This window comes from Melospiza georgiana, chromosome 2, assembly GCF_028018845.1.
Source record: "Melospiza georgiana isolate bMelGeo1 chromosome 2, bMelGeo1.pri, whole genome shotgun sequence".
In the NCBI taxonomy this organism is placed as follows: domain Eukaryota; kingdom Metazoa; phylum Chordata; class Aves; order Passeriformes; family Passerellidae; genus Melospiza; species Melospiza georgiana.
In genome coordinates, this window is record NC_080431.1 from 67097398 (window position 1) to 67112542 (window position 15145).

A 15145-nucleotide genomic window follows, 5' to 3' on the forward strand; every position below is an offset into this window, starting at 1 on the left:
TTTTGGCTCTGTGTCCTCAAAATGAAATAACCATCTTCACACATAAGGAACAATGGCACATTAGCACAAATAGGCACATTATTTTTCCCTCACCTTGCAGTCTCCTGGCGTAAGGCATTGAGAAATGTGTCTGGATGAAACAGCTCAGAAAGGTCAAGGGTGTCTGACAACAGTTTCTGTTTCTCTGCTTTGTCTACCCAATTCTAAAAGAGAGAATAAAAAACAACAAAAAAAAAGAAGAAAAAAGAAAAGAGATCCTGAAATAATTGAAATTATTATTTGATTTTTCTACATTTTGAGTTAATGTGGGTATGTCAATTATTATAATTAATGAAAAATGCTTGTGTAAACATACTGTAACCTCAAAGCTTAATTTCTATTATTTCACACTGGTAAAAAAGAAATGAATGCCCTCTTAAAAGATAAAGAAAATGAGCAGTTTATATGTAACATGACTCACCCATTCTAAATAAACTCATGTTTCATTCTTTGTTCATTGCAGCTTACTTTCCACAGTGAAAAGTTATCATTGTGTGATGAAAATTATAATTTCAACAATTTTATCATTGTTGGAACCCTATTTCACCTTTACTTACTGGGGTGTTTATGTTTTCCATCAAAATAGCTGCCATTCCTGTGTTTGCTTTAATAAGTTCAGCAAAATAACTGCATTCCTTTTAGGTACACTTTAAGATCATTTTTCCATATAAATAGCACATTGTATTGAAGAAACACTTGATTTTCAATCTGCAGTAACAGTTTCTATAACTACTTGCCAACAGGTTTTTTAAATATTCCTTACTACTAGGTTAATGCTGCCATTTTTAGTATATTAGTTGTAGACATGAATTCACAGAATTGATTATAAGATAAAAACTAGACTCTACTATATGTGGCAATAAATGAATCTAATAAAGGTGGGGGGAATAACTGTCCTCAATTATCCTTACAGAGCACATGCCTCAACCTTCTTACTTACTGGCAGCTGGGAAGCCTGTTAGGAGCATCAAGCTTGGAATTTCTCACCAATGCAACATCTTGCATGCCAGCATGGGAAAAGAGGCACACATTGCACCTCGCCATCTTTATAAACCATGCCATCTTTATAATCCTAAGAAATGCAATCTTAGTTTGGTTCTCAAGACATTAACAATCTCAGGCAAAGAATTTGCTCTCTTCAGACAAGATATTTAGGAACCTGACTGGTTATACAACAGTGTACACTCAAAATCCTCTTCTGAAACGCTTACAATGTATCTCTTTGGTACAATTTATTTATATGATATAGTCACAGTCCTTACAATGGCACTGCAGTATGAACCTGAGGTCACTGTATAACCCACCCTACAAGTAAGTTCTTCACAGATATGCCTTCAAGGCCAGGTTGGATGGGGCTCTGGGCAACCTGGCCTAGTGGAAGTTGTCCCGGCCATGGCAGGGGGGTGGAACCAGATGATATTTAAGGTACCTTCCAACCAAAACCATTCTGTGATTCTGCAAATACTAAGATAGAAACTAATCAGAGAATAAGATTCCACATGCTATCACATGAAATATGATATCAAAACAGAACAGAGAAAGACAAGCCCCACTCCTTTCTAGATACCAGTTCCCAGGAAATTATAAAATTGCTGTAGTCACTGAATAAAAAATCTTGAAAGTTACACTCTCATCACACAATGTACCTGCCAAGCATCTCTATCATGTTTCAAAATTACTTTATTGTATTGTTTGAACTGCTTACAGATGAGTAATTCCATAGAACCATTTTGGAAGTGACCAAATCATCGAAAATTATAACACTCAGTAAGTTTAAGTAGATAACACTCAGTAAGTTTTATTTTATTTTGGCAGTGTGTCACACATCTCCATAGTGTTTCCACCATGTTAAAGCCTTTAATCAGTTTTGTTTTTTTTTATATGCCACATCACTGACTATAAGCCCTCAACCCAAATGATTATGAATCAGTTCAGAGATTTCTGCTTTCCATTTTCATTAGGTAAATGTACACAGTTAATGACTCTTATCTGGATGATTCTTTTAATGACTTTATATAACTTTATGAAACTTATGACTTCAATTTCTTTTATCATATCAGTAAATGTATTCTGATTAGGAGAGGTTTTGTAAATTGTTTTGTGTAATAAAAGTAGACATCACTTCAACTTGTAATTAATATAATCATTATATTGCTGTCATCAAATAAACTTTTAATGTCACTACTAAAGAGAAACACTATCAGGAACACAGATGTTTTTATTCCACCCAATTAAAAGACCAATATGAGTAATATTAATTCTGAACTCATATAACTAGTAGTATTAGGATGTACAAAATAACAAAAACTTTCATTAGACCACAAAAGCAAAATTTTAATGTCTTGTACTGCTCTGTATAAAGCTGAATATGCAGCTCATTTACATTTATTTACATTTAAATAAATAATTTTAGATGCAATCAAATGTATTTTACAACCCAACTGTAAAAAATATCCTTATGTTTATTTCGGTCCTATAAGATCACATGACAGCCTATTAGGGAAATGCTACAGTCTCGAGAGACAACACCAATCTATTAACAGATCATTTGTCACTGGTAGTGCCACTGCCATAGGGCTGGAAGAGATCAGGTGTTGACAGGAAGGAAATTTAAGCTAAGCTGTAGAAAGACTAAAGTGATGTTTCTTGAAAAGAAGAAATCCCTCCCCCATCCCAAATCTGATAGAAACATGTATTTGTCAAAGTGATGAAAAGTTGTTTGACTTCTTATTCATCTTGGATGGCCATGCAGCATTTCAGTCTGAAGGGCTTTCTTCCATCACCAACTCTTATATAACCAACAATGTGGTCTACAGTCCGAATATCCTAACTCTGAAAATAAGTTTATTCCAAAATGTAAGAAAAAAACCATCATCCACTCTTCTTTGCAACTGTTTATTTAAAAAAATCATTATTTCAATATTTTCTGAATATTTCTCATTACAATTACACTAGGAATTTAACTGTCTGTGATAGATTAATTTAGAAAATTATTACTATTAGAAATATAATATCAAAACGTATCAGCAATAGCCAAAATGCTTGCAAAGAATTCCTGGGAGGGTATTTCAAAACTTCCATTAATGTGGGGTTCTGTTTGCTATAAAAAAAACATTTTATTTTCTTTTTTTTCCCTTACAAAAACAAATCTATTAGCATGGTCTCAGGTAATTCAAATAATATTTTTTCATGCATCTTAACATTCAATAAACATCTATTCCACTTTCAGAGAGAAGTCTTCCTTATCATCAATAATCCCAGAGCAAATTGAGTGCCTCACTGAACAGTGGAACAATAAGGAGGCTGCCAGATTTTCACATTATTATTTATACAGCTTTAGGAACACAGAACTCCTCTAAAATGAAGCAAATACTCTTCCTTCACCAGTTTTAATCAATTCCAAATATATATTATTCTACTGAATTTTTCTATTTCTGTGGTCCCCAAAGAGAACTTATACTGAAAAAGAAAATCCTATAAATCACCACAGAGGTGATTTCATTTTTGTGCCTAAATGGAAAATTGTATTCAGTGTTACACACATATGCATAGCCAGGAACCATACAGTATAATTCTGTTTTTCTACAAGTTTTAGAAGTTTTCCACATTACTAGGGGAAAATATGCAGAACTTTGGCTAAGTCTGGCAGTAAATGATGGTGAGTAGCACTGCTAGGGAGTCAGTACTCAGTTAACTGGAGTTTAGACTGAGCCAAGGTCAAACAAGCAGTTATGCTACAATCCCATTTTCCTCACAGTGCAGCAGCTGTTCTACAGGTGTGCTCCAAAGTGCAGGCATTCAATGATAAACACCAGCAGGCATGACAGTATTACAGCTCAAAGAAATGAAACAGAAGGATTTTTGTAGGCACTGAGCCCAGAGGGGGTAATGCCTAGGGTTCTGAGGAACAACAGGTATACAACAATTCGCTCCCTTGTGGTAATTCTTTGTATGTGAAATCCTTCAGCCTTATTCTTGAGGAGCTATCCTTCATTAAATGAATGTGTGAATATTGCAGTATTTCAGATATATGATAAAGTGTTGGCCCATACTTACAAATGATAAGTAACGGAGTAATTTAATTTGGAATTTATGTTTGATTTTTTTCCTTTTTCTCTTTTTCCTTTCCTTTCCTTTCCTTTCCTTTCCTTTCCTTTCCTTTCCTTTCCTTTCCTTTCCTTTCCTTTCCTTTCCTTCCTTTCCTTTCCTTTCCTTTCCTTTCCTTTCCTTTCCTTTCCTTTCCTTTCCTTTCCTTTCCTTTCCTTTCCTTTCCTTTCCTTTCCTTTCCTTTCCTTTCCTTTCCCTTCCCTTCCCTTCCCTTCCCTTCCCTTCCCTTCCCTTCCCTTCCCTTCCCTTCCCTTCCCTTCCCTTCTTCCCTTCCCTTCCCTTCCCTTCCCTTCCCTTCCCTTCCCTTCCCTTCCTTCCCTTCCCTTCCCTTCCCTTCCTTCCCTTCCCTTCCCTTCCCTTCCCTTCCCTTCCCTTCCCCTCCCTTCCTTCCCTTCCCTTCCCTTCCCTTCCCTTCCCTTCCCTTCCCTTCCCTTCCCTTCCCTTCCCTTCCCTTCCTTCCCTTCCCTCTTCCCTTCCCTTCCCTTCCCTTCCCTTCCCTTCCCTTCCCTTCCTTCCCTTCCCTTCCCTTCCTTCCTCCTTCCCTTCCCTCACTGGCTACTGCTTTAAACCAAATACTATTGAAGCTTTATTTCAGTTTTCCACACCTCAGAGCCCCCCTGTTTGTTGAGGAAGTCTGAGCAATAACAGCACAGTGTTACAGCATGAATGTTCTCGGTCCCTCAGCATCAGCATGCTGGCTAACCATGTGCCAGAAGCAGATACACAGTAAGGTACAGCTGACAGAAACATAAGCAGATGTGATCTCATTATGGTTACTATATTAGCTCATCTTTTATCGAAACAGAAACTTGCCCTGAATTTCTGTTTCCGACATTTAATATGGATACCAGAATGATGCGTAGGGACTGCAACAACATTCCTACAAGTTCATGACTGACATATGCCAAAAATATCTACTTCCAGATATTTCCTGTATGACCACTAAACACAGAATCCAGTTAAGCAATACTCCTATGCTTCATGCCTTCTAGTTTCTTCTTTCCCAAGTACATCAGTCACCAAGCACTAGATTGTATTTGCAGTTGTACAGCAAGTATATAACTGGGTAAGGAAGCCTAAGAACTGGAACTATTCCTTGGTGAAATCAACTCTCCATCTCCAAAAATAAGTTGCAGAGGACAGAAAACAGTGGCATACAATATTCTGGTGTAGATAACAGACTAGACTGTCTACAATAATACCTGGACAAAGTCAGATATAAATCCTTTTCAGAGCTCTGGAGCAGGGATGCTGAAATCTATACTGTGATGGTGCTGGTGTGACTAAACAGGGATAGAGAATACTCAATATATTGGCCACTGGTAATGATGGGATGCACTGCAGTAATTTGTTTTACAGTACCAGCTCAAAGGCTATATTACAATGAAGAGAGCCAACAGAGAACTGCTTACTTTGCCATGGCTCGTTTTCCCTGGTAACACTCCATGAAATACAGATTTTCCATTAGCATCTCCCTCACAGTCCTTGTTCCTTTACTGAAACAATGACCCCTTGAATAGCAGTAACTAGTCTCTTTCCATTTTTTTCATTCTTGTTTACCAGTCATTTATTTTTTGTTAACATCCTCTCTTAAGGCTGTCAAAATACAGAGAAAATATCTCACCCATGCCGGTGTCACAGAACTCTACTATATTAGCAACTATTGAGGCTTAACCTAACTCTCAGACAAGTAAAAATGTTAATCAAACAGACTGAAGCAATCTAATCAGAAATTGCTTAACTCTGTGGGGCCCATATCCCAAAATGCCTAGAAGATACCACAATTAAAAGGCAAAGAAGGAAATCTGGGTTTTTCACATGAGAAAAAGAGATTACCAAATGGAAACAGTGGCTGGTGCCACTCCATTTAAACAAAGGAAGTAAATGACGTCATGGACAGTCTGTGATGTGGCATCCTGGCACACCCTCTTACACTCCATTAAACAGTACACTCCAATACTGCTCAGATTAGCAAATAGTTTGTTCAAAAGAGAGATTACTGCTCAGACTAGCAAATAGTTTGTTCAAAAAAGAACAACTTTGTGTAGATGCCGAATATAATTAAGTTGGGGTTTTTTTTAAATTGATGCAGTAAGCTAGTATGGATTGTTGTTTGCTCCTACATTGTAAAGCTATGGCAGTTAGCAAAAATATACCTCAAGTGCAGCATATAAGCTCTCTGAAGCTCATAAAACCTTTTGTTAAACCCAAAAGCAAATTTCACTTGTTATGGCCAATTCCAAATGAACAGCTCATCATAACGGCTGTAGGTCTCTTTCAGATGTCCTGTCACATGAGAAAGCTAAGAGAATGCTCAAGAGCATTAGCATGGTATAAAACTTCATTCACGCCTGTTCTCAGGAAGCCAGAAAAACATGCATTAGGGAGCAATTTAAGGAAAAAATATTTCACCAATTGTTAAACACCACATTTTCTTTTTTTGTTATATTTTAAAATTAATTTTTGCATTCTTTTTGCTTAGCTATAATGGATTTAGTTTTTAAATTACTTCCATCATAGAAACAATTTATTCATAAAATTAAACATTTTGGCATGCAATCCAATTGCAATTCAGAGTAGCTCCAAATTCAACACCAATTTAGCTTGCCCAGCGCACAGTCTACTGTAGTTCTGTGAATCTCCAAAGATACCTCCACAAATCATATATTTCCACGAACATCTCTGGACAATATGGGTAATGTTTCTTAATTTAGAAGCTGAAAAATAGACAACTGTTTCAGATGTTGCCTCAAAAGTGTAGAAGAATTAATAACTGCCTTTGACCATTTGTAAGGTCATTAGGAATTTTGCATTTCTATGGTATCTTTGGATTTACACATTGGTTTCAGTTTTATTATTCTAGTAATATCTTAATGTGTTCTTTATTTGATGGATTCTTCTGTTCATATATCCAAATCAGTGCTCTTTCTCAGTGTGATAAAATACATGAATACACATGACAGAGCAAATCTTCATAGCTTTGTAATCTGCATATCTGAAGAATGAACAATATTTGGTTTAGTTCTAAATTATTTACTGCCTTTTGCTGATATATAAGTAATTTCAATTGCTTAATTTATTGCATGGGATAATGAAATATTAGAAATAATACTGAAAATGTTAATTATAGAAAACGTAGAAGAAAACACACTGTGCGTATAAGGAAAAGCACACACAATGCTGCAAAACAGTATAAACCTGACAGGAATTTTGAAATTCAAGTTCAGATGTAGAGAACAGATTTCTCATTGGATCATAACTCTCTTAGTTCAGAGTGACTGTGTGGAATCACCACTACAAATATCTCAATATGCTTTTGCATACTGTCCTTCATATGGGGGCACACATTCTAATTTAGTCGCTATTTATAGCACTCAGCCGAACACACCGGGAAACATCATAGAGCAGGAGGGCATTTATCCTTCCTGCCTTTATGCATCACTTACACACCTTAAATAGGGATCTAAGCTTCCCATCACTCTTAACAACTCTTCTACTTTGACTCAAGGTTTGGTTTCTTCTCTCTTCAATTATGTACCTTGCTGAACATTTAGAAACAAAGACTACATCAGAAAGAATTTTACCAAGTAAAAACCAAACAACAAAATGAACAAAACCCCAAATCTGAATGTCTTTCTGTTGACTTCAGTTTCAAAATTCAGTCATGTCTGTTTACAGAATTGCTGAGTGCACTTTCATCCTGCTCTGATTGCTTTATTTGACTGTGAATTCCCAAGAGTAAAACTACTGCACACTCAACAGATAAGGAAGGGGTTAGTCAAGAATTATTCTTATGACTCTTTTCCTTCACAAACAAAATTTGAATTGACAGCCTTGAAACTTAAAAGGCTCCAAAATTTTAAATATTTTTTATATATTGGCAAATGGATACAATATGAAACTGTTGTAATTTCAAATTCAGTAATACTGCATCTCCTTCAAAGAGAGAAAGATAGGTCAAGATGAGGTTACATCTCTGCCTTCCCCCAAAGAAAAGATTGCTAATTAGGGATGATGCTGCTTGTGGAATGGAAATCTGCATCTAATAAAAAAATGAGCTTATTTTTAAATACATACCTACAAATGATATTTGAGAAATAGTTACACCATGTCACCATTGATTATGACCTATTAAAATCTCAAAACAGGAGATAAAATATTTTGCAAACTGCTACACCAACCCAGTTCCCAGCAAACCATCTAGAGGTTAAAAAAGAGCCACGATCACACTACTTTTTTGTTACAAAGCTAATTTATTTCTACATATTCCACATAATTTATTTCTATGTATGAACTTCTAACTACATATTCTGAAATCAGAATTACAAATAAAACAATAACAATGGATTTTGAATAGATTGCTTACTTTTAGTAGATACAGTATTTCTGTCAGTGTAGTCAGCAAGTTACTGTGACCAAGGACAAGTCCCACCAAACCAACCCAGTGGTCTTTTATAATGGAGTGACTATAGCACTGAGCAAGGGCAGGGCTACATATTGGGATTTATGAGCCATCTATCTGGATATCTGTACAGCCTTTGACATGGTCCCTCACAACATTTCTCTTTCAGAGAGAGATGGATTTGATAGGTAGATTGGGAGATTGATAAGAAATTGGTTGGATGGTCACATCCAGAGAGTGTTGATCGATGACTCAGAGTCCCAGTGAACATCAGTGACAAGTGGTGTCCCCTCACGGGTCAACACTGGAACCAGTGTTCCTTAATATCTTCATTGATGACATAGATAAAGGGATCAGGTGTACCCTCATGAACTGAAGGACAGGATGCCACCCAGAGGGACCAGCCAGGCTTGAGGAGTGGGGCCCTTGGAATCGCTCGAGGCTTAACAAGACCAAGTCCAAGGTGCTGCACCTGGGTCATGGCACCCCCTGGTACCAGCACAGGCTGGGGATGGGCAGATGGAGAGCAGCCCTGCTGAGAAGGGTGTGGGGGCGCTGGTAGGTGAGAAGCTGGACATGAGCTCTCTCTAATTCTAAGTTGTCTTAAAAAAGCAAAGCAGATTGATGGGATGAACCTACAAATTGGAACATTAGCATGTGCTGCAGCCTTCTCATTTATTAATGGACGGAATTTAAAATTACCAGTTTTTGACAGAATAACAGAAGGACTCATTTTCATATGTGAATGATAATAACATCGTTTTCTACCACTTGTACTAAAATTAACCTTTTTTGCTTGAGCTTTTGTCAGACAAGACTATCCATTTTACTCTGCTTTCTCTTTTGCAGACAGCTCTGTCCATAATAAAAGATACAGTGAAAAACAAGTTATTAGAAACAGAGCAATCTACACTTTTAATTTTGACAGATTAAATGCATAAAATTGATTAATATTTTATCATTGCATCTTTTCAGCTTTCTTCCTGTATTGTGAAAATGTATCTTGTAGCTTAAAGAGAAAAACCAATAAATGATCATTACTATTTTAGTTTAAATGAAGGATATCTACTACAGCTTTGCATCTTCTACAATATATAGCACAGCTTTTTGTAATTTACTCAGTATATAAATGCTATCTTGCATTCATAGAAGAAATACAGAATACTAAATCTAGGTTTTTTAATTTAAATCTAGGTTAGGAAAGAAAGATAATTTTCTTTAAAAGATTGCAATTTCATATATAATATCTGTAGAAACAATGACCTGGGTTTGTCCTCTTTTATTCAACACTTACAAAAAGTCATTTTATGAGTAATTATCTCCTGAAATAAATATTTTATAATCAAAGAGCTGAATAATTGCTTAGCAGTATGATAAGGGGTACTGCGCAAACTTCTAGTTACAAGGTAGTATTTCATAATTTCAACAGAACAGCCATTCTCACAAAACATGCCTAGAATTTCAAGACTTTAATGAACAGCCGCTGAATTCTGTTGAAACAAATTACTTTTCTCAACAGTTAAGCCTGATATTTATTAAAATGCCCATAACTTGTGGATGCCTCAGTTTAACAGAGCACCAAACACTCACTGGGAATAAGCTACAACAGCTCACAATGAAATGTGAGCTGGGGAAATGAAAGGAAATGCAGGTAGTGATATTTTCCCTTTTCCAAGGCTGCTTTTTAAAAACTGTTTTTCCAGTTTTTTGTGCAACTCTTTCTTGTGCAAAAGGCATGTTTTTCCAAAACTTGAGATAAGTACAGCTCATTGGCAACTGAAATTATTTACCTTTGAAATAGCATAGTTTGCAGATTTAAAACCTACTGTATTTTGGAGGAAAAGAAACATTTCACTACAAAAAAAAAAAAAAAGTTATATTTAATTTTGGGCACCACAATATATGAAAAATAGTATGTTATTAGAGAGTGTCCCAAGGAGGGCTGCAAATACAGTGAAGGGCCTGGAGGGGAAATTGCATCAATGCATTAACACAGCTTTCTGTAAGAGTACAAAAAATGCTTCAGCTTTTGCTTTAATTTCCTTGGATATTAGATCTTATTTCAATGGACAACTCCTATTATCCATCCATGTCCAAACCTTTTATCTCACATTCTGTTTGGTCCCTTGTTTGGATGGTGCATTTTTACAAAGCACTACTGCTCTATATCAGCCATTACTTAATCAATGCAATCTAAGTGAGTCAGTGATTAGAAAGGACATGATAAAACAGCTGCTAAGAACTTCAAATTTGCCTGTCAGAGACAAACAAAACATTTTTTTAGTAGTACTTGCAAATTTCCAATTTTTACCAAGCAGTTATTAATTAGATATAAGGTCTTAAAAGACATATCCTGGCTGATAAATTTGGAACAAAGTAAAATCATTTTGCAACATGATGAGAACTGAGGGAGTCAATTGAAGATCAGCTCCTTAGCAGATAATGTTTGGCTGCAGTTTTATTTTTGTTTTGATATTCATGACAGCTAAAGAGGAGAACCTAAGAAAAACAGCAGAAAAATGCTAATTCTTCAGAATAATGTGGAAATTTGAGCTAAAATAATGGAATGGGTGGATTTAAAACACAACACTTTTATGAATTTTTGTGCTTCAATATTAGAATACTGAATCTGGAGTATTCTGCACTGTACAGATACCTAGGTAACAGCTCTTCAAATAGAGAGTCATGAGAGGAACAAGGACAAGGTGGGGAACCAGCCAAACTAATCTATCTGAATCAGCCTCTCCTAAAACTATATAACATAAACCATTAAGCTATTGTCCCTGCTGCAAACTCTGCTAAGGCAATGTATTAGAAAACACTCCGAAAAATAAGTGTGATTACTTGGACTGGGATAGGCCTTATTATGGAGTGCCCAAGTGAATGAATAGCAGGACTCAGCATGGCTATTCTGGATTTGTACAAGATTTATTATGTGAGTTCTTTAACCTGGTGAAAATTGAGAGGATTTGATTCCCTTGGTTTTCTAATAGCAGCCTTTCTGCCTGTTATCAGCGAATGAATATTTAATATCTCAGCCCAGATGCCTGGGGTGTGAAGGAGAAATCCTGGGGTTCCTATTCCCAGAAGGTTTTATAGTACATTCAGCAGGCAATTTCCAAGAGTTCAAACCTCATTTACCTTGGGCATCCAATCCACCTTTCTAGAGACCTAATTGTTGAAACGGAGGAATAGGGTTCCAAAACAGGAACAAAGTCATTCTTCCTTAAACAGTAAAAGACCATTAAAATAGTAAAAATCTTATACTAGGTGATCAAACTGGTATTGAAGTTAAATATTACCATGTTAGATTTTACTCAGGATGGAAAGGGACAAGAGAACATCTCAGAAAAACATAAGTCTCTTGAAAAAAATATCAAATTTAATTTCTTTATATACTAGGAGTACTTTTTAGATGAATGCACAATTTCAACAAAACCTTCCATAAATTATGCAACTAAAAACTTTCAGTATTCATAAACATGTCCCTGATTAGAACTCTGAAACTGGTGCTTATGATTCTGAGGTCAGAATGTACACTGCAAGACTTCTAGCAGCTTTCTAACTCAACAGTCATCCAAAGGAAGAATCGTTTTTGTAAATGACATAAAACTAGATGAGTCCAAAAGAATGAAATAGAAGGTCTTCTTGGAACAAGAAGAGTTTGGGATTCCTTTTTGAAAAGGAAAATTTAAGCTCTTTATTTCATTCTAGTGGAAACAAAAATCAATTTCCAATTTGTTGACCTGAAACAATTTTTAAGGTTGCTATTCAGCTGACATTTGCCTGGGCTGCTGTTTTGCCTCTTGGTAGCTGCAGTTCTGAGTCTGCTCTCTCTCCTTCTCTCTTGCTGGTATCCACAGCCATGAGAAGACACTTATCTAGAGACTGGGATGCATTTAATACCATTATAGGCTGATGTGCCTTATTGCTGAGCTATGATCATGAACCACAGGAGAGGGAAACCACAGAAAACATTTAGGGTGCCATCATGAGGAAACTGACAGTAAAAGGACCAAGAATTAAAACTTATACAATGACCACTGATGATTCATACATTTCATATCTTAATGTTGGTAGCAAATATATCACTATAGACAGACAAGTTGAAGCACAGTATTATGAAGTTCAATGTCAGCCCTGCTAATTGAAAGTATTCAGAACTCCATCTTAGAAGAATGTTCAATACATAACATTTGCTTCAATTTAAAGCAAAAGCTACCATCCAAATATCAGAACTTTCACCTGGAAAGAAACAACCTATTTACATCAGGTCTGTCACCACAACATAGTACGTAGTACACAGCAACATATGGCTCTACTGCATTTTACATACACAATTTTCTTCACACTTTCATTAGGCAGGGTTTTTTGGGGTTTTTTTTTGTTTGTTTTTTTTTTTTTTTTTGTTTTTTAAATTTGCTTTTTACTGAGTAAATTCAGACTTAAAAAAAATGCAACACCTGTTGTTTTTTCTGCCTGTTGTTGTGTAATGCTCTCAGAACATCTTTACACTTCTATAAATTCTGCTATAAATATTTTACCATCTGGCCTATATTTTGTGTTCCTCCCCATCACCATTAAATGCTTGCTGCAGTTGCTTTTATTGTTTCCTGCACTGGCAGCAAACCACTTGACAAGGCAGCCTTTAACTAGGCAGTTAAAGGCAGAGACTTACTCCATCCTTAGTAAATGTAATCCTTTAGTACAACTTTGATCTTTCAGTGTCTCCTATTTTGTCTTAAAAATGCCTAAATTAAACCTCTGTCAAACAGTACAGTGTAAGTCAATATCTTACAGTTAATGTAACAGAGGGACATAAGAGTAACTAAAAAAAAAAGCTTATAAAGCTGGTCATATAAAACTAATCCAAAATATGGCATTTATTGAAATATAAATCAGAAGATAATTTTCAGAGTTGTGAGATATCTTTATTGAAGCCCTTATTGAATTTCTGAATACTCACCTAGAATTAACTACTGATTAATTACATTTATAAAATCAATAATGAAAAGATAATTAAAAAATGATCAAGACTAATCAGGAAGGTGTAATGGGCAAAGTCAGGATTTGGAATCACATTTAAGCAAAAAGATGATTCAACTGAAATGCCTAACTAGAAATAATCTACATTTTATAATAATGTACAATATAGAAATACACACACTGTATTTTGGATGTGATTTGACTAGAAGCTTGAGATGCAAAACAGACTGATACTTTATTATTAAGAATTGCTCCAAACACAACTATATTACATATTTGACATTAAAGAAATAAAATGAGACAACCAGTAGCTATTATCACTAATAAAAATTTAATATCATGTACTGCTTATGGACACAATCAAGTATCTACTGCAAAGCTGTGGCTTAATAATCTTACTCTCTCTTACAATAAATAACTGTTAAAAACTGTAAATGAGTCCTTCATAGCTTTCATAAAAATGACTAATCCAAATGTACCATTTTGTCAGTAGTTTGAGAAATGAGAAAGGAAGATTACTATCATAGTAATGCAGCAAATATAATGCAACACATTAGTCAATAGCTGACTGGAGTATTATACGGAAATAAAAGCTTCTGGAATATGTGTGGTTGAAAATCACCTGTTGCATGCAGGAAAATTGCATGCAGTTTGGTCACAACCAAATGAAAGTAGAAGTTGCAAACAGTAATGTACTCTTGAAGCTTACAAACACACTGAATCGCCACAAATGATGTCTTTTTAATACTAAAGGCTGTAACAGTCAGAAAAAAGAGAGATGGGACGAAGTCCAACTCCAGTTATATGACAAATTAACATCTGAACATGCGTTAACTTGTTGCTATACATATTTATATTTTTTCCTGTTTTGTACTTTAAACTTTTTTAGAAGGAAAGGCTAAAGAAAAAATAAGTATTAGCCAAAAGAAACTGTTTGCATAACAAGAATATTATTAATACTTCAGAGACATTTATTTGACAGTTTCTTTAGAAAAAGAAATGCCTAGAAGACACATGGCACTCAAATCTTTCTTCTGAATCTGACAGTCAACATAAAGGTTGACAAAAATCTTGGTATCCCATTGGACAAGATGTGTTAATCAAGATCAAAACCAACAGCTTTCTACTTATTGCCTGGAGGCAACAAAGATCTGTCCTTTCTGAAGTAGTCCTCCTCTCTTTCAGGTTTTCTCTCTATGTATCCAACACAGATAAGGAATTTTTTTCCTTAAATACGAATTAATTTAGATAAATTATTGATCTTTAGATTTTTATATACCTTTTCACACATCTAAAATTCTTTTGGAGCTGTGTTTGTAAAGGTCTACTGTAGTGGAATTTACAAAATATACAGTGTCACTGAATACCAGCACAGTGAGTAAAAAATTACTCTTTAAAATTACCTGTATAGCAAGTGCTCGAGCTACAAGACTTCTAAGATACTGCAAAGGGTCTTCTGGACCTTCCCACTTGCTTTGCCATGTGGCAGGACACTGAAATAAAAATATATACACTGAACGTATCAAATCCACTGTCATTTCATTTTAAGTTGGCAACTTGAATAAAAATAAATAACCTGGAGATCAAATATATCTACAAAAAAAAGACAAC

General features: G+C 35.4%; 1 protein-coding gene across 2 annotated transcripts in view; it reads right to left on the reverse strand.

Moving 5' to 3' along the window:
- The window catches only part of DYNC2H1 (dynein cytoplasmic 2 heavy chain 1), a 143509-nt gene that overhangs the window by 10779 nt on the left and 117585 nt on the right, over positions 1 to 15145 (reverse strand). For both annotated transcript variants that reach the window (XM_058045066.1, XM_058045065.1), the window contains exons 85-86: positions 14938 to 15027; positions 94 to 203 (exon numbers count right to left, since the gene is read on the reverse strand). In XM_058045066.1, the coding sequence (XP_057901049.1) occupies positions 94 to 203; positions 14938 to 15027 (200 nt within the window). The remainder of the gene's footprint in view (positions 1 to 93; positions 204 to 14937; positions 15028 to 15145) is intronic.